General features: G+C 42.5%; 1 protein-coding gene across 1 annotated transcript; it reads left to right on the top strand.

Annotated features, from left to right (window-relative positions):
• Positions 1–472: 472 nt before the first annotated feature.
• On the top strand, positions 473–19,490 carry hs3st3b1b (heparan sulfate (glucosamine) 3-O-sulfotransferase 3B1b). Its single transcript, XM_038734964.1, has 2 exons — positions 473–1,328; positions 16,355–19,490. The coding sequence occupies exons 1-2, from the start codon at positions 748–750 to the stop codon at positions 16,971–16,973; spliced, it is 1,200 nt and encodes a 399-aa protein (XP_038590892.1). The 5' UTR covers positions 473–747; the 3' UTR covers positions 16,974–19,490.
• Positions 19,491–20,864: the final 1,374 nt, after the last annotated feature.

Raw genomic sequence — 20,864 nt, 5'->3', positions numbered from 1 at the left:
AAATTCTTTAGGCGTTTAGATAACATTTTCCCTAAAAATGTTCTTAATTTTCAAAGCTCCTAATTAAACTGGTTTCGAAGGGGTATTTTATTGTTTATTGCCTAGTAAGAATATGGCACCAAAGGGTTGCAATGTGTAAACCATGTTGGAATAAACCTGCAGGAAACATTTAAAGTCGTCTAAACTCATTTGAACAATATGTGTGTGTACGGGGACATGAGAAACAAAAGTTAATTGGACTCTATGCCCAATAAGAAAAGTTTTCCAAACTCTCAGCAGCGTCCCGCATACACGCTTCATCTCCATACCGGGGATCCCACGGCCGGGACCGCCCTTGCCTCCCTTTGATTGGTCAGCTTCTATCAACACACTGCTCCACATTTGTGTTCCGTGCAGCTATTGGCTGCTGCTGCTGTCACTCTGCCGCATGTGTCTCTATAAGGTCTCGTGCTCCACTAGCAGTTTTAACAAACCTGAGATGAGCCTGGAGCTGCACAGCGCTACAATTCTCCAGATTATAACCACAACTATGATAAAAAAAATCTTCAATGCCTTTTCATTCCTGGATATATCATCCTCTTCGAATATATTTAGATTAGTTTTTTTGTTTTAATTTGTAAGTTTTATTTAGGCCTATTTTTAGTTTTAGGTGAGCATGTGCGTAATTTTGCGAGGGTTGCCGAGGTGCCACCGGGACTGAGTTGGGCAATATGCGCCGCTGGGATATGATTTTCAACCGAAAGGCTTATGGAATATAGCCTGATTTGCCACAGCCTGTATGCCCTCTGGTCTAGCCCCGTGAAGAAGAAACTAATACTGCTCAGCATCATGTTTTTAATCTGGGTATACATGCTGTACTCCTGCGTGGGCTACTGCTCCACCATGCCAAGTTTGGTGGTGGACAGTTACCGGGGCAAGGAGTCTAGTTCGGCGGTTGGCAGAAGGACAGATAGCAGCAGGACGGACCTGGTGTCCAGACTGCTGGCCAAACCGCAGCCGTGGGAGGATATAGAGAGCGACTACGAGGAGCCGTCCATCAGGACCGCCGCGTCCAGAGACCTGCTCAATAACGAGCTGGAGACGGACAGAGGCGACGACTGGGACGAGATGCGGGGCGAGCAGCAGAGAGCCCCGGAGCCAAGCGCCATGTCCAGCTTCTCCAACGGCTCCGGGAGCAAGAAGCTGCCGCAGGCAATCATCATCGGGGTAAAGAAAGGAGGGACCCGGGCTCTGCTGGAGTTTCTCCGCGTTCATCCCGACATCAGAGCCGTGGGAGCGGAGCCGCACTTCTTCGACCGCAACTATGAGAACGGACTGGAGTGGTACAGGTATAACTGGTTCATTTGGCTCTACTACGTTTGGATGATGCTTGAATATGTCCAGAAAACAAAATGCTTGTTCTTGTGCCATTTTAGATGATATTATTAGTCTACTCCATAAAATAAATGTAGCTATGGGGTTTGAGAATACAGTGCTGCTCAACAGTTATGCTGATATTGTATCTGTGAGCCAATACCGCGGAATGAATATGTGTTTAATAAAATAGTGTTTTGTCAGATATTTTAATGTTTTTTTTTATTAATTCCCTCAGCAACATTAACACCGTTATATAGGCTACTCTCTAACAAGCTAAATAACTCCAAATTCGTTTACAAGGACACTAATTTGGACTTCAAAAGACTTAAAAGAAGCTTATAACAAATTTAGAATTTTTTTTTTTTGTATAGTTATAATCCAGCCAGTTAGTGTTTATTCCAAACTGAACACTTGAAGGTAAATAAACACGGTGACTTACTTTGGTTGTGACCCAAAGTGTTTTGTTTTATGTCGTCAGGTTTTTGGGTCGCACATAGGCCTATTAACCCTTATTCATTTTATTAGTTCGTTTTTTTTTATAGGTTTGATGTCAGACTTATGTTATGGTGTGTGTGATTTGAGAAAGCACTGACTTGTGTCACATTATGTGGCTTGCTGGGAGATTACAGGCTGGCCGGTTTCTGCGATGTGCAGTGATCTCTATTGGACACAGTGCAACACTGCACCTCCGCGGTCCCCGGGCTTTTCTGTCAAGTTAAAACGTGCAATTAGTTGTATATTGTGTTTTGTTACGACTTTGACACGTTCTTATAAATGAAGTGTGGTTTATTTAGAGCAGGTGTGGGCGTTGTGTTGATTTCAACTTTCAGTAAGCTGTTGTTACATGATGGTGAGCGCATGTATGACTAAATGTGACCCACCAGAAACGTTTTATGCTTTCTTTCAATGCATTGTGATGAAAGCCTTAACGTGCACTTGACTTGTTCCAGCATTTTTGAGAACTGAAAAAAAAAGAAATATTATAGTGTTTGGTCATTTAGAATATTTAAGCTAATAGTGTTTACAGACCTTAAAGGCTTTATATCGTTTTCACCATTCTTATGTCAATAGGCTCCACGGGCCCAATACTCTACGCTGCATGAAAAAGGGATCTGCAAGACAAAGTGAGGATCCATCTTAGAACAATACCCGCAACAAAACCGTTTAACATCTTCAGAGGCCGACAAACTAACATTATCCTTGTGATTTACATCACAAAGTGTTAATATAAGGAGTTTAGGAACCGTGGAGTTTAATGGGTGTATATAAAAGCCCCTAACACCCCCAGCTCGTTCATAAAATCCAACGAAATTTGCTCCTTTAGTTTTTCAAATCGGTCATCAGTTTTTTTGATTTGTCTTTAGTGTAATTGTATCTGAATAATGGCAGTGTTGGTCATTGTGGTCATTATTTTATCCATAACAGGGGAGGTTATGGCTAATAATTTCAGATGGCAAAATCAAATTATTGATTGTATTGTCTGGCTTTTGCGGACCTTCACATTGAATAGACTGTGAAATGTCAAGTCTTGTTGCCTCTAGTGTAGTTAATGCGCGAATTGCACGAAGTTGTATCTGAGTATGAAAAAGGGAGAGCCCATCTGACAAAGTGATAAAAAATAATTTTGGATTTCGTGGCCGCTCGATTAACGGATTTAAATAATGCAAGACCTCGGAGAGGGCCCCAACAGTGTTAAGGAAAAAAAGAAGAGCCAAATGGGAAACCAAGTTTTGGCAGCATTCAAAATAAAGACACATATCTTTGATAGTTTCCTGTGCTTGCTTTGATAGAAACAGATTCACCGCAGGTCTTTTGGTTTGAGTTTGGAGGAAGGTTATTTATTATTTATTTCCAACTTTTCTTGTGATTTGTGGAAAAGTGCTTTCTGCTAGTTTTTTAGGCCATGAAATCGAATACTTTTTAAGCCAGCCATGACTCAAGGTTTTCTGCTGAGATAGAATGGAAGCATAATGTCTGGAGCTAAATTTCACTTTTAGTCACATTTTCTTCCCTGTTGGTGCCAGAAAATAACATCACATGCTCAGTCCCACTCACATGCATACGGAAATACACAGAGAACAATTGTGGAGTTCTCATTTTAATTTTTCATTCAACGTTGAATACTTCAGCAGTGTGCAATTCCACATAACTTTTGTTGTATGTGATGCAAAAAATAATGAACTTGGTTGTCTCTCAGACTGAATTTCAGAGCAGTGAAATCTGTCTTGACCTACTGCTATAGAAGATCTGCAGTAAGAAATGTATTTTTCAGTGAAACAGCTGGTGTAAGCAGTCCCTGTAGTGGGGGAAAAAAGTTTTAGTGATCCTAATTCTCCAGTGAGGATGGATCGAGCAAGGAAATCATACTTCATTCATTGCTGATCCTCCAAAGTTTCCCATTAGGACCAGATACTGGCGGTGACTTTGGAGAGAAAGTTGGAATGTTCCAGACAGAGGCAAAATTGCATGGCATTGAAATATATTCTGTTGGAATATGATCTGATCACGGTGAGGGTCATTTATGGAGGCGGGTGTAGACTGTTGTGTGTGTGTGCATGAGTGTGCGAGTTGAGCAATTCACCTCTCCTTGTTTGTTCATTTGCACAATCTCTCTGCCATCCACTATTGTAACTAGCTTGCACCATCTTTGCCTCCCCCAATGGATACGCATTTAGAGTTGGAATTCCACCAAGTAAATGCAGCCATACAGGGAGCAGAAAGGACTCGGGGAAGGCAGTGCACAGAGAAGAAGTTTCAAAATGAATGGAGGTGGTTATAACAAGTCTTATTGTGGATTTCCGATGTACTTTGACAGTTTTTATTTGTGCCAAAGACAAACACATGATTCATGCTTTTGACCGAGGGGTCCTTGTATCAGGAGGTACACATTTTCACAGTGAGGTCATGCATGAACTGGCCCCAAGGAACACACACACACATAGAAAGAGAGAGTCAGAGCTCAACAGACCAGTGTGACTGAATGTGAACATTGGTTCATTATTTCTCATCTGCACCTGTTCAGTGGTGTGATGAAAGTCGAGGGGTGTTATCTGATAGCGATAAGTAAAAAAATGTACTTATCTTCAGCACATACATTAATGGGAAATTTAGAGTAATAACATATACAGTATAAATAGAGCTCAGGGTCAGCAGCGTGAGCATTTTGTGAAGCTACAACTAAAGTTATCATGTGTGTTTTTTTATTCGCTACTATGTAATTTGTGGCATTAAAAGTTATGTACTTTTCATAGCCGAAGTTACAAAGAACTTTACAAGAGAAAGCAAAAACAAATATAGGATGAAAGGCAGAGAAGACAATTTAAGGACACAAAGTGCACAAACCACAGAAACAGAAAGAAAAGGCCAAAGAAGAAATGTAGGATTAAAATTTGCAGTGATTTGACTTCTTTGAGACTTGTTGAGGAGTTTAGGAATTAGCACCTTTAGCTATTTTAGCGGTTCTGTATATTCACAGTTTGTTTGAAGAGTCATTTTTATCAAACTGTGACTCATGCAGATAGTTCAAAGTCTACTGTTTCCACACTGCTCCAGTTTTCTTAATAAACAAGAGGTATTTTATTTACTCCTAACTCTTGTTGACTGCAGCCTTCATCTCGTCCTGTCAGTCTGTGGTGCATGTCGCTCTCTTCATCTTCCATTTAGCCATATTGGCTATGAAGGGGCTTTGATATATAATTACTGTAGTGTGGTTTTGCTGTCGTGTCGCGGGCTCTGGTCTTAGCTCGCTGTCAGGGCCCGGCAGTGTTTACGCTGTTGCTCCTCCCTCGGAGTGGCTTTAGCAGTAAACAAGGAGCTCAGAACATGTTGGAGCAAACGTGGTTATAGAGTTCATGGTCATATGGGTGGTATGTGTTATATTAGAGTGGTGTTATGTTTGCTGTATTGCAGAGATTTTGCAGTTTCTGTAAAGTTTCAGAAATTGTCATTTGCTGATCTCTACGGTGGGACATTTTTAAGGTTAAATGTTTTCTTCTAGTTTTGAATTTAGTGAACTGTTCTGTCTTAATAATGCAAGATGTAATACTTGGAGCCCACACACTGAACTATATAATTTTTAGTCCTTGTCTGATGTGGTTTGTGATCAAAGATTAGCTTCAGTCGCTGTCGAGAGACTGGTGGGATTGAATCGGCGCCATCCCTGAGCAGGATGTCTCTTTGGTCAACCTTTGTATCTAGTCTGTGATAATTCACTGTGGAGGTGAACAGACTGACAAAGCAGCATCCGTAAAAGCTACTTATAGCGCCACACACACAAAAAAAAACACAAGAGGAGCATTGTTGAAAAGGTGCCCCCCCCCCAAAAAAATCACTTTCCGCTATCAGACTTGGGATACTTGCGGAAGTCTGCGCTGTTTGAAAGCCGTTATCTAAAGGCCGATCCACCCCCTCGGAGCCAGACTGCAGCTCCTGGCCATGTCAGGGACAGTTCTGGATGGGTGCACGTCCTTTTATCTGTTCACCACAGGGGTGCTCCTATTTCCATGTAGGTGACCCATCCACTCTCTGTTGCCACTGACCTCGCCCCGCTTCCTTCCTCTCAATGGCCAAAAGAGGCCACCTGGTTCTATAGAGCTCCAGTGAAAGGCGTCAAATCAGCATTGTTCCCAAAACATCTAGTACTGATGTTTGCATACACGGGATGTTATGCAGAAAGCCAGTAGGTATAGAAAAGTGCTGTTCAAGTGATGTAGATGCTGCGTGGTTGATACAGGCTCAGCTGTGAAGCCACAAATCATTTTCATCTCCAGTCACAAAAGAAAGAAAGGCTCGACGCCATACACTAACGTCACCATGGCCTGCCTCCTCTGGGATAGCCAGTATTGATCCGTCAGGCCTGATTGGAGGTAATGTGCAGAGATGGGTTAAGGGCCTTTGACTGGGGTCAGACCCACGTCTGCTTTCTGACAGGGTCTGTGTGTTGACCATCTGTAGGGCTACAGAAAGCTGCTGGAACCTACAAACCCCAGTGGGGATTTTACAGCCGTTCCTTGCAGAAAACAATAGTATGACAGCGCGGTTTTAAAGCCTACTGAGTTATGTAAACAAGGATGATTTTTGTTTTGTTTTAAAACTCAGCATTTGACAGAATCAATGAGCACTGAAACTGTAAGTGGCTTTAACTCAGTTACAGTTTTGGAGAGGACAAAGATGAATTCAGATTATAAGATACTTTGGCACTCTGATTGTTTCCTGATTCCTGGAACTCAACGGCTCCTCAGGGACGAGCGCCCGGCCAGCCAAGTGTACAGCTGACAACAGGTTCTCATCCTCTGCTCAAATCCTCCACCGCAGCAAAACAAGCAGTTTGAAACTGTGCCTCTGTGCTGGCTAAACTTCCACCTTGAGTTCCCAAATGAGTGGATTATTTGTTAATGGTGCCTTGTTTCCCCTCAGTACCTCCCAGTTCCTCCCCCAAACATCATCCTGAAATCCCTCCCTTATGAACTGCCTTTCTCCATTCTCCAGCTGTGCACTTGCGCTGCTGGTGTGTAAGAATAGTGTCACATGTCGTGCTTGGTTCGTCCAATCCTGGGCGGGGTTCGCTGCAGGCCTCGCTGACCACGAGTGGCTGTCTCCCAGAGAAGCCTTTGCTCAGTGTGAAGGGACGGAGGTCCTCTCTCCCTGCTGCCTAAGCTGGCATGGCTCATCTGAGAATGGAGAGTGACTGGGGAGTGGAGAAACAGTGAAAAAGGCAGCTTTCATCCCCAAATTACGACCGGTTAATTGTGAAAGGGGGGACCTGTGGAGAGGGGCGTTGCAGCACTGCACTGTGGTGGTGTCCAGTGAGTGCTACCCACAGCAGTGAAGACAATATGGCCGCTACAGACAGGAACCTCCTGCTGGAGCTGGGGATAAAAGCCACAGAGCCTGACAGGAACTTGCTGTCAAACATTCACACACTCTTGAATTCACACAGTTGATGCAAACAGAAAAACTCAAGCACACACACTCTCATTTTAAAAAGTGTAGGCTATTGTTTGTGCTCACTCACACTGGCGGAAGACTTGTGACTTCTGCCGCAGTGTGTCTTTGCAGTCTGTGCAATTCAAAATCAACAACAATGAAAAATACTCATAAAGAAGTCTAATGAAGTAGTATTGGAAGAAGGAAGGAAGCGTAGGATGGAGAAAGCTGTGTACAAACCCTCCCTCTGTGCTACGTGTGAATAAGGCCCTTTTTTAACAAGGTGATAATTTGGATGTTGTTACACATGTCAGAACAGAACAAGACATCCTCCCTTCAGAGTTAATGGTCATTCACTGCTGCTAAATAAACACTCTTTAGCGCATTAAAAAATCTTCCCCTGGAGGCTGGAAGAAACAAACACTCTAATATGGTTCTGTTAATCATTCACTGTTACTCTTGTTAATGATAGGTTAGTCGGGGAACTCCGTGCTGCTTTCCAAAGAAAAGAAAATGTAGCTGAGGAGAAGGTGGAGGAAGAAGAGAAAGTGATGACCTGTAAAGCTTCACTTGTCCCAGGTATTAAGTCCCAGAGGTAGCCATTAGGGTGCTGGAGAGTGTGCCTGCCTCTGGGAAAGCGGAGGACACACACACACACACACACACACACACACACACACACACACACACACACAGAGCAACTGAGGTCTCCTGAGGTTTCCATTAGCCTGGCAGTAAAAGAGCAGAGCTCATTAGAAGCCCTGAGTTGTCTCTCTGCACCATGGCTGCTCGACACTAGTCACTCTCTCCATTTAGATGTACTCCCAGAGCTGTTGGGCTCTCTCATAAGAGCTGTAAGAACACTTCAGCTCAACTCCAAGACAACCTGGCCAAACTTAACTCACTTCCAATTATTTTCCACCAAGAGTAGTTTTTCTCTCCTTGTTTAACTGATCAGAATCAGAACGCTGTCCTTGAAACAGCGCTCTGTAGCTTTGGGAGGCAGCGAAACTACTGCACTGCTATAAAACTGCAACAAATCAGAAAAAAGATTTTCCATTTTGCAAATGAGAAATTTAGAGGTTTGTGCATTTTTAGCAAAGGTATGCGAGTGTTTACTCAGAACTCTGGATGTGCACTGACAATGAAACATCATAGTGGATTATGTAGTTAAAAAGAAGAAAAAACTTTATTTAGCTGTCGAAAAGATTTATGAAAACAAACATCGTCTGAAGTCTTCTGGCCCCGGGCTGACATATAGTATTAAGCTGGCATTTCTCAAATATCTTCTTTTTTTTTGGCGCCTGCTCCCCTTTTTTGTCTTTGCTCCCATCACAAAATAGCTTGTCTTCCTGGCACCAAGTTAGAGCATATCCTGTTTCACTTCTAACCAAGAGGCTCACTGATAGAGATACAGAGAGGGGTGAAAACATTTGTCATCGTGTTCCACAAACACCCCCTGAATGAAATAACGAAACCCTGAAACTGAACTACTAGCTAAGATGTCTGCTTTTGGCAGTACTTCGTAGCAGAACGGTTAAAATGCCTGTTCTTAACAGTAATCATCTTGTCTTCGGGGCGCTCAGAGATATTGTAGGAGAGAACATCTAGGCTCAAATCCAAAGAAAACTGTAGGATTGCCTGAGGATTTCTGCTGCCACTCTTTCCATCTCTGAAAGCATCAGGTTAATTGTCACAATTGGAGCTATCGTTACTCAATTTAGCTAATTATATGTTAGCTTGGGAGGCAGCCTGTCGTCAGGAATTTGTAAACCATTAACCTGCAACAACAGCTGCAGTGTGAGTAATGGAAGCAAAATAACAGCCCAAACACACAGGAAGATGGTTTTCTGCTCAATGAGTGACATATAGTGGAGAGGAAATCCCCTCCGTCTCGCACACACACTTTGTAGTTCACCTGTCTTCAAAAAGGTGTGCAGGCAGTTACGGATGACAGCCAATTCAAACAGGATGCAAAGTAGCTTGCTCGCTCCCTCTCTCTCTCTACCTCTGCTTTTGTGTGTATGTGTGTGACTGCGTGTGTGTCTAGGGAGTGGGGGTGGTGGCATGTATGTTCTTCTGGAGTCTGTTTCATCTTTTATTCATCTTCGCTGTAGCTAGATCAAGGAGTCATGTGCCTCTTGGTGCATGTCAAGTGTCAGGAAATCAGTCAGAATGGCTGATTCTGCCTGCACACGCACACAAAAACATCTAGAAATCCTCACACTCGCTCACACACACACACACACACACCTGCAGACCTTCATTGTTGTTTTTTATCCTTTCACGGTTCATCGGTTTATTTCGTCCGAGCTGTCAGTCGCACACTGATACTGACGGAGCAGAAGAATGTGTGGCTAACACCTTCAGCAAACACCCAGAGCAAACACACTGATTAGTGAGGATTACTAGTGCTAAACAAATTCTGGGTAATATCGCCAAGTGGTGGATTTCAGGGAGAGAGTGCGTGTGTGTCTGCTGCAAGAGTTTGTTCTCAATACAATGAGTAGCCTGATCGCTGCAGCAGTGTCAGGTGACTCATCTTGTATCCCATGTCAAACAAAGCGGTGAGATGTTGTGTTAAGTGTTACCAAAACGATGGGATCTTTCACCTCTTTTAAGCTAGAAGAATGTTTGGCAGCATCTTTGAAAACCTGGAGAAAAAACCCAACAAAACACTTCTGTAAGCATGCTGTTGCACATTCATGAGAGGAAGGGAGGAGGTATTTCTACTTTCTACCCTCCACCGTCCCTTTCACCAACTCCTCTGTTTTATTTATACCACATGGTGGACTCCTTCGCTTCACTGCAGGGTTATTAACACTCGGTAATTCCAGGCAGACATCTATGGCCACAAGCTGATGTGGTTCCAGGCCTGAAAGTCCCTTATGGCTCCACACATTCCTGTGTTGTTTTCCAAAGGTGCCAAATAGCAACAAATATACTTAAAAACAGATTTTCCGAGTAGGAAAAATGATAGTTACTTATTGAATTGAATAATTTGTGCTTGTCACGCCTCTGCGATGCCGCCCATCACAAGGCGACCACAATGGTATAAGAGCCGGATCTCTAAGCCTCACTTAAGTATTTTCAGGACGTAACAGAGGGGGGTATCTGAAGCTGCGGCTAGGGGTAATGTGCTGTTGGGGTGTCTGACATGTAGTCCATGACATTATGTGTGGTGGTTAGTTTTCTATTTATTTATTCTGCTTTATTAGTGTCTGATGTTGCCTCCAAAACCAGGCTGGGTATGAGCCCAAAACCAGTCTGGAGGGTCTGTGACCGCAAGGCCTGACTCCCCTTCTCTCCTTCTTTCTGTCTTTTCCTCCCTCATTGAATCACATTCTCTCTGTCATTCACTCTCTCTCTCCTACACACTTTTTACACACAGTTACTCAGGCTGTAAGAGACACTACAATAAAAAATGCTCAACACTGGTGAAGCATGACTCCCTGATTCCAGTGAAAAATGATGGATGGACGGGTTGCATCGGTCGGGTTAACTGCTTTGTTTACATGGAGGGTCAGTAGATTCCCAGGCTGCTCTGACATAGTGCAACTTCTTGATGGAGTTAAGGGTCTGGGAGCTGCATTTATCAACCAGATTAGGAGTCCAGCACAGAGTTTGGGTGTCAAAGTGTCACTGACCAAGAAACGAGACGATGAATCCTTCCAGTTTGGCCACTGCAACTCAGTATATGTTTGGAAAAGCTTAAAATAGTTGATGCTTCATTACACTTTGACCTTAGGTCTTGTTGTACAGGCACTGGCCTTTTCCTTAGTCTCCCTTCTTACATTCTTGTTAGTAGAAATATTATAATTAAAGACATGCAGTTGTGTAGCATTGGTGAAAATACAAAATTTAGACAGACAACACTGCCCTGAAACTGAGGTCAACAAGACTCAGTCTTCAGCATTTCAGCTAAATATTCATCCTCCTTAGGGACTGGCCAAAAGTTAAACAGTGTATCAATACCCATGTGTACTGTTGTTCGCGTGGCAGTATAGTCAAGCAACAGACAGTAGAAAATAGTCTGCAGTTACTCCATTCATACTGACAGGCCTCTCGACAACAGTATTCCCAGTAATCTGAAAAAGGAATGTAGTTTTCAAACAGCTCTTCTCCTTAATAGCTACATGATATGCACCATCCAATGCAGGACCCCGCCATCCAGGTCTGCGTTTGCGATACTAGGCCAAACTGCATTATTAATCCTTTTAGCAGACAGATGATTCGGGGGGGCTTTCACTCAGCCACCTTCTTGAGTTTCCAGTGACACCATTATTCAGTGATGCCTGTTAATTTGAAACCTCAGGCTCGGGAGGAGCACTGACAGTTGACTCTGATCATGTGTAGCATCAGTGAGGGTTCATCATGCAGCAGCTTTTGGGTATTAAGTGACAAGCAGGTGGGAAGATGCATACTTTGTTGTACCAAAACACATAACCAGATACATATAAAAGACAGATACACACAGACACCCCCCCCCACTCCCCCCTTCAGCAGACACACCTGCAAGATCTCAGTTTTAAGCAGGGATCTCTGGCTCTTCTCAGCCAGGAAATGAACTGTCAAAACGCTCTAAGTGGCCACATACTAACACCTGGACTGCACTCCAAGTGCTTGAAAGAGAGACCAGAAGATGCTTCTGTGACTGCAGCCGGAGCTCGTCTCCCATCGGAGTGGCCCGGCCGACTGCGCCATAAACCATCTTCTCTATTCTTTTAATTTATAGCCAAAGCCATGCTCGGTGGTTAAATATAATGTCAGACTCCAGGCACAGAGTGCAGTATATTTCAAAATGTCTGGCTTCTGTATGTGCTTAAATGCTACTTTGAAAATATTCAGTGAGCCAGCCAATGATGTGCATGCCTACCTCCCTTGTAGTAGCCATAGTGTGTGTGTGTGTGTGTGTGTGTGTGTGTGTGTATGCGTTGGTATGTGCGTTACATAAACATGTTGCTCACTTCAGTTCCATTTCATAGCATGTAGGCTTCTTGTGCTGTGAGCTGAGAGCTGTAAAAGGGAACGCTGGTAATGAACACTGCTTTTATTTACCAGTGACTCATCCCTGAATTCACGAAATGAGCCCTCCGTGTCTGCATGTATCTTCTTTTTACAGTATCAGATTCTGCACATTGTCTTATGAAATATATGCATTGCTGTCTCCTGGGTTGAAAAGATCAAATTTTGAACATGTTCAACTGTGAACGAACAAGCGGTGCTCAAGATCCTAATCATCCAATGAGGATGAGATGTTTCTTTGTCTTTCCTGAAAATGCTTGTAGGTCCACCACATTGGTTCGTGTGAAGGGTTTCGGATAAGAGGCCCTTGGAAGAGAAAGGGACCCTTTCAGTACTTTTGCCTTCATTTCCTCCCTCTCCTTCTTCCCACTTGTGAAGTGTCACTTTGCTATTAGACCTCAAGGCCTGATTGCCAGGGGTTGAGGGAACCTTGGGGATCAGTGGAAGAGAGAATGGGGTGAAGACTGGAGACTGAGGGTTTAATGTAAAGAAAACTCACAGAAGTGAATTGTTGATCATGAATCGGATTTCCCAAAAGTAGCTGATTTGTTTGATTTTCTTATCTTGGGTTAATTTCAGCTTGTACTTAGAGCTACTTACTGTTGTGTGTACGCTGTTGTTTTGCGTAGTGTTACCTCCCACAGGGAGATAACACTTGCTCCAGGGTCTTCAAGCCATAGAAACCAGACAGCTTTAGCTTTAAATGCCCATAAGAGAAAAGCCACAGCCTCCTTTCACTGTTGGATACAAAATTACCTCTGATTTGTCTGTATTCAAATAAACAAACCCTAATTTGAGATGCAAATGCTTTCAACATCCAGACATGTGAGACAATTGAAAACCTTTTGTATCGAGTAGAAAATCGACAGACACATGCCACATAGCTTTTTCCTTTTGTCTCTGAGCAAACTAGTCATTTTGTCACGGATGCTATGACACAGACAGCTCAGTGGCAGCCTGTTATCATCAAATCAAATATGACAGGAGGGAGACAGAAGCATCAGACAGAAATAACCCTTTTCCTGCCTGCCGTTTATCTCCACCGGGATGAGGGCTCTTTAAAACAGAGGGCAAAGGGCGCTTCGCCGGCCCCTGTTTGATGCTGTCATGTGACAAAGGCTTCTGCTTTGTGTCTTATCGCTGTTTTTGGCATGTCTTTTAACTTGGAAATATTCTCAATGGACAAAGGTGCCAAGAAGCATGAAGGGGAGAAAGTCTACAGCTATATATCATGTGAAAGTACAAGCAAGCAAGGGAAATGTTTTGAATCATGATTTTTTAGGTCAAGTTTGTTATTTACAGTTTTTACTATTACTGTTTCCCATATTAGACAATCTAAGTCTGTGGAGTCTATAGTATCTAAGGGGGGCAGGGTGATGTTTGCAGGGCAATTTTGGCACACGTTCCACTTAAGAGCTCTCCAAAAGGCTTCTCTCACTCGAGGTTGAGAAGGACGGAGAAGTGCTCCACTCAGCCGTCGATAAGCACCCCCCCACCCCCCTCCTTCTCCTCTATCTGCCCCTTCTCTACCCTGCCCCCATTGCCGCCCCCCTGCCCTGACCACTGCCCTGCTCACCCCTTCGTTCAGGGACAATGGCTCACTTTCAAAGAAAAGCAGGAAAAAAGAGGAGCCCGGTGTCAAGGAATTGCCTGTTTGCTGACGGAATCTTTAAAAGCAGCACCTCATAAATCAAAAAAGAGTATAATAGGCATTGTTTCTCCAAGAGCTACTTGTCCCACTACAATTCCCCTCCTCTGTTCCCTTTTCTCTCTTCCTGCCTTTTTTTTATCTCTTTGGCAGAGAGAGTGGGCAAAGTCAGAGGTGGAGACTTTTTATTAGAGGGGGTCTCTTCTTGTGGATTTGGCGCTTTTTAGGAGTTTCCTCACCACTTTCTTTCTCCCTCGCTATCCAACCATCTCCTTGTTTTACGCTCCTCCAACCCCCAACACTTGATTTTAAAAAAGGATTCCCAGAGCTTGGATCAGCATAATCTATCACTATGCTCATTGTAACTCAGGCCTCCTCCGTATCTCCATGCTGCATTGTCATTTTGAAATCGGATTAGATGGAAGCCATTTGCCTCTTATATCTCGGCTCTGGACTCTTTTTGTATGTTAGCACAAGGAATGACAGAAAGCTTGCAGGCAGTATCACCATTGTGCATCGAGAGAATGACGAATAGTGTGCAGTTTAAGTCGAGCATGTTTGGTTTATATTCCTTGAAGACATTCAAGAGGTGGTGTATAAACACTTTTAAGTTGTGGTAGATAATTCATGTGCTTGTGCTAATAATGTGTTGTTTGCATTTATATCTCCAGAAATGGTTTGCTGGTGGAAAGTTCTGTCATACTCTTGCAAAAAAAACCACACGCTGTATCTGTTTTGATTTCAGTACCCTATTAATGAGCTCAGGCTCCACTCCATTCATCCCTCTAATGTGTCAGCAATCAAGAAGATATTATCATAATTAGATCACTGGCACTGCATTAGGATTACAAACATCTGCCAACACCAGTTCCATGAGGCATTTTATTGGTTACTTGGCATTATGCTGTGTTTTTTCTCTTCTCCCCCACCAATCCCTGGTGTTACATGAATTAGCCATGAGCTAGTTGGACATGCACTAGATTCTATTCCAGTATATTTCCTCTGAGTGTACAGAATAGGTCCAAAATGTACTAAATGCTCTAGGTTGGATTACACAGTATTCGAATGGGATCAGTATCCTAGCCTTAACAACAAAAACGAGGCTCAGGGTACAACTGGCTAGCAAGAGTCTTATCTGTGAGAGTGTTTTCACTCTGATAGACCAGTGCCCTCGGTTATCTTGCCCTTCCTTTGTTTTCTCCCCCTTTGAGTGCTTTAAACTGCATTTTTGCTGTTTTTTGGTTGTTGGTGTGTCCCTTGAAGTTTTTTCTTTCTTGAGTGTCTGTGATAGTCTTTTTGATTTGACTGTGATAAAGCAGAATGAAAAATTCTAGCTGTCCATAATACGAACTGCCCCTCCCCTATCCAGCCACCACCAGAAACGTATTTGATTCCATGTACATCACACAGGCTTGTTTTCTTCTTGGGACGGTGGCCAAAGAGGGAAAGGTGATCCGCATCCCAATGTCAGTCAAACCCTCTTATCGCCTCCACCATAATCTAGATTCTGCGGTTGGCCACCAATTCTGAAACCTAATGCTGAGAGAGCAGCGCACATTCACTCTTCCTTCAAAACCAGTTGTTCTCAAGTACCTCTTGATTATATGTCTGCATGTAACATATCTTTGTAAAGCCCATCAGCCAGCCCCCAAACCTACTCTTGTCAAAAAACAGATTCCCTTTCTGAACAAGCCTTATCATCTTTCAGCACTGTAGCATTTTTTTTTTTTTGCAGGTCGGATAGGGGGCGGGGGCACTGTGGCACTGCTTATGCCTGAGTCAGCAAGGCAGATTTTTTTTCTCCAATGGTATAAAGAGGGAGGGTGAATTTTGATTAAGTCTGACCACTTTGGAACATTACTTCCAGCAGTGAGGTTTGAGGAAAGCTGAGCTCAGGGAAGACACACCAGATAATGGAATTCACACGTGTTGTGAGCAAAATTATAACACATACATTATAAAGCTAATCAATTTTTTTCACAATGAAAATTATTAAGGGGTAACAAAGCAGGTTAGCTGCAAATAGAAGGGAGAGGATTAATGAGTCTGCACGGAGGTGGGAAAACCCCAGCTCCTAATCCTTAATATGGTTAAATTCAGGGTCAGACATGTTTAGACATTCCTGTAAATGTTTCCCTGCATTTGATTATGCAGTAAATAAGGGTTTTCTGCTTTCTGTCAGAAGAGAGATATCTTATGAGTGAGTGAGCATGTTGATGTTGGAGAACTGCCTGCACTAATAGCTTTTCAAGCACTATAATAAGGCTAAACAGGCTCAGTGAGTCATTGATTACAGAACACAGTACACTCCATCAACTTGATTACATTATGCAAGTCCTTGCTCTACCTTATCCTTCTCTTAACCTCTTTTTTTGTGTCCTCATTCATTTTTTTCTGCAGGGAGCTGATGCCCAAGACGCTGGAGGGTCAGATCACCATGGAGAAAACCCCCAGCTACTTTGTGACCAGAGAGGCTCCAGCCAGGATATCCGCCATGTCCCGGGACACCAAGCTGATTGTGGTAGTGAGGGACCCCGTCACCAGGGCTATCTCAGACTACACACAGACACTGTCTAAGAAGCCTGACATTCCCTCTTTTGAGAGCCTCACCTTCAAAAACAGGACTACGGGGCTCATCGACACCTCTTGGAGCGCCATCCAGATCGGCATCTATGCCAAGCACCTGGACAACTGGCTGCAGTATTTCCCCATGGACCAGATCCTCTTTGTGAGTGGCGAGCGTCTGATCAGCGACCCGGCTGGAGAGCTGGGCCGTGTGCAGGACTTCCTGGGGCTCAAGAGGATCATCACAGACAAACACTTTTACTTCAACCAGACCAAGGGTTTCCCTTGCCTCAAGAAGGCAGAGGGCAGCAGTAAGCCCCACTGCCTGGGCAAAACCAAAGGGCGGACCCATCCGAACATTGACCCTGAGGTGGTGCAGAGGCTACGGGACTTCTACAGGCCCTTCAACATGAAGTTCTACCAGATGACAGGACATAACTTTGGTTGGGATTGATGTGAAAATCATGAAAGACATTTTTTGTTGATTTGTTGAGAAGTTATTTTTTTCCCCTCTATAATTCAATGGCAAGATGTGGAGATATTGCTATATATATGTAAAATGTACAGAAATCTATTTTATAATAATTTATTTTTATTTCTAAGCAATTAATTCACTAAGCTGCCTAACCATATTTGTACATAACATCTGGCCCATATGTTGTTTTTAACATTCCTCATTTTAATTTTGAATTCTCCCTTGTGGTCCTGTAAACTCAGTGGATTTATTGGTGCTTATAATGCAGATAATCAGCGATGACTGAACTAGAAATTAGTGTGGAAAGCACCATATTACGGGTACAGAGTGCTCACAGAGAAGTGGAGAACACATATCCATGTGCATCCTCATTTATATGTGCATCATAACTTTACCTTAATTTGTTTCAAACCCTGTCATTTGGTGTGACTCTTTCTATAACGTGTTTCACTGCAACACAGACCTTCCAGTTAAGTTTTCTACAATCCAATTTTCCTGCACTGGCATTGGCCTGAACTGCATATCTCATGCCCCTTTCCACTCAATAACAGGAAGATCAATAGGCCTAATTGATCTTCATTGTGTCACTCATGCTTAAAGTATACAGCAGCCCTTTCATTCTCAGTGCTCCTGCTGCCTGCTCTAATGAATGGCCCATCCATCAAATGTTAAATCCTATCCCCGACCACATAAGGGCCCATGTTAACATTATGCTAATTGGGTAAAGGTAACTGGCAGTTCGATCGAGCCTCCTCTCTCTAACTGAAACAGTGTTGGCTGAGAGCCAGGCTCTTGCCCTATCCACTCAGTTCAAAGGTCACACAAAGTCTCAATCAAATTTCCTTGAGAGGCATTTGATTTGTTGATGGAAACAAAGCTGAAACACTCAGGGGAGAGTGCCTTGTTTTCACATGAGATGGAAAATCTTTGCGTGAGGTAGCAGAGGTATATCTGTCAGAAATCAAGCATAAAGACAGAAGAGATGACAGACAAACAACAAGTAGGCCTCGCCTCACTGAAATTGCGTGTCTTCAAACAGAAGTCCACTAGGCCCCATCTTAGATCCCAGACTAAATAGATCAAAGGAAGAGGAAAGGTTTCTGTGAAGCACTCTGAGCAGAGCAACAATTGCCTCAGGCAGGGTTCAGTGTCTAAACTCTCTAGTGTCATCAGAAAACCTCATGTGCCATCGTGCATGGCCTATATACTTTATGCCTTATTCACTCTCCTCATCCTCACACATCTCATCTCTCCACAACAGATCTCAACTCTCTACTTGTTGCCAAAAAAAAACAACCTTTGGGTTGATATCATGTTACACACAGCTTGAGTCCCTATCTCTGCTTTTTCCCTGCATTGCTTCTCTGTTTTTGTCTTTCTACTTGAATTCTTGATATGCAAGAGGGAGAAAATGCGTAGTTATCATTCTTTGATGTGCCGCCCCATCTCTTCGCAGCGGGTTGTACACTATTATAAGGGCACAGGGAGGTGGCCGTGCTATGCGATGTTATGCTGTGCTACGCTATGCTATGCATGCTCAATGTGATGGCCATTATGAAAATGCAGGAATAATGGGAAGGGATTATTAGCGTCCAGAGGAGGGCTTCATGTCTTTAAGAAGGGCCCAGATTGAATGTACACAACCTATCCTCATACAAAAGGCCCTCAAATCAAATTTAAAGGTCAGATGGTCACTCACTTTTAGTTAAAAGTTCAATTTCAATTGTCCCCTTTTCCCTTTGAAGTTACGAAAACGTGCCTGTTTAACTATCCTAGCCAACAGAGCCCTGCCCCTGTCATTAAAACAGATAATGACCCTAATTCAGCTATTTCTCGTATTTTCCAGTTGAGAGCAGTTGTCTGGTTCAGCCTCAAAGCAATGGTTGGTAGCAGGGGAGATGGAGGCTTGTTACACTGTATTTTTTGTAATGCTGTCCTTTACTTTCACTCTGCCAGAGCAAGATACCCCTAGTGAGAATTTATGTGTAGAAAGCCTTTGTCCCCCTTCTCTCTTTAGTGCAATGTTTGATTATAAAAAAAAAGCATTTATGATGACCTCTCTTGGCAAGCTGTCACATTCTGGAAGGAAAGTCCGATATTTTCCCTGTAACTGATGGAGTACTGCATTTGAATTCTGGTCAAGTTCATGTAACTGAGGGAATATTTGATAAAACAAAAACAACTGGCACTCATGGATTTACTCCATGTTGTTGCATTGGTTATGGTTGAGTTTTATTCAACCTGTTTTGAGATCTAAAAATGTTAAAAATGTTTGTCTTACCCACATATAATATGTATTTAGACTAGCAAATCTGTATGTACAAAAATGAAAAAGACATGTAAAATCAAGTATTTTGTGGTATGTACATCAAAGGAATTAATTTTACACAATGCAAAAACAAAATGGAACAGATGTTTCTAGATGATTAAATACTGAACATTCATAATATTTCTTTGTATGAAGAAATAAATAAAAAAGTATATATTTTACCAAAACCTCTTGTGCCTGAATTTTATTTCCTTGATTCTCTCCCGGAGGTTTTTTATTAAATGGCACACATTTTCTAAGAATACTACATTTGGTTCTTGAAAGAAAATTCTGTCATAAAAGTTGTGATTTTAAGTGAGCTAGCAGAACCAGGCATTAACTGTACTTTTTTTGGGGTTCAGATAAAAACTTTGAGGTCATTCTCAGTTTTGGCACAATGAGCTGCTTAGGATACATCAAATGTATCTATATGCCCCACTGTGGAGAAATCTATGATTCAAGTGTGTCCATTTTCTTACCTCCATTTATCAGTGTAGACAAAACACAATGTGTTTAAAAATATATAAATTATTTACAGTATATGTTTATCAGTCTCTGATATTTATGGAATGGAATTTCATCTGTGTGCGAAGAGCTAAGTAAAGAAAAATCATTAGCATCCATTTAAAAAAAATGTCCCGTTTCTTCGTTCTCATTACTAATTCCTACGAAATCTATTAAAAAATTAAATTCATGTTCCCTGTATCTTTTAGAGTAATGGGGACCTCTCGTTTCCAGAGCTCCCTCCACTGCCGTTGAAATTTCTCAATGCTGTGATCACCACAACTGAAATTCCATTTACCTGTATCTAGTGGAAAAAGAAACCTCAGAGATATCCTGACAACTGGGTAAACTAAACCAAAAGTGTCCACATGACTAGACACCAGTAGCAGTAAATGAGAAAATATGTTTTCATTTGGGTGAACTGACCCTTTAATTGAATGAGGCCTGACCATTTAAGCAGACAAAACTCTAAATGCTCCACCCATTGCATTTTGATACTGCATGGCTGACTGCTGCTAGCGAATGTAGCATTTTATTAGCAAGCTAACACCCAACAGTCTGATTTGTCACTTCAAAATTATTTTGTGCATGTATCTGGAAATTATTGTGTTTTCTGACACGCTGCTTTTATTCACAACAGCTGTGAGCCACACATGTGCACTTTAAGGAAGTCACTGTTACCCTGTCCATGATGTAACGTTAGCAGCTTGGTACCAGGACACTCATCCCAAGAAGCCAGGGACCTCTGTTCCAAGGTAAACTAAAAGCTAACTGCTTGTGCTTTCATGCATGTTTGGAGTTGGTGTCTTGGCTCTGTTTAGTTGGTGTTTGTACGTTTACAGTAAATTGTATGCTGGGTGATAATTTCTGCTTAGCTATGTGCAGTGTATTTGGAATTAGCTGTAAATTAGTTTCCTTTAGTGGCAAGCTTATTTTTTGGTTGCTGTTTGGCATTATGGAACTTTCACACTGTTAATTTAAGTATTGATAAAAAATATAAATAATTATGTTTTAGTATTTCCTCTGTTTCCTCTTGGCTCCCTGCAAGCAAGGTTGCT

This window comes from Micropterus salmoides, unplaced genomic scaffold (assembly GCF_014851395.1).
Source record: "Micropterus salmoides isolate LMB-PRFRI ecotype aquatic unplaced genomic scaffold, ASM1485139v1 Ms_hic_scaffold_21, whole genome shotgun sequence".
In the NCBI taxonomy this organism is placed as follows: Eukaryota; Metazoa; Chordata; class Actinopteri; order Centrarchiformes; family Centrarchidae; genus Micropterus; species Micropterus salmoides.
Note: the sequence above shows the minus strand (reverse complement) of the source record. Positions and strands in the feature narration are given on the sequence as shown.

What these genes read in the sequence shown, in the direction of transcription:
- hs3st3b1b (XM_038734964.1), top strand. Translation starts at nt 748, where the DNA reads ATGGAATATAGCCTGATTTGCCACAGCCTGTATGCCCTCTGGTCTAGC. An exon ending in AACGGACTGGAGTGGTACAG is followed by an intron (nt 1,329 to 16,354) that starts GTATAACTGGTT and finishes TTTTTTCTGCAG; the next exon opens with GGAGCTGATGCCCAAGACGC.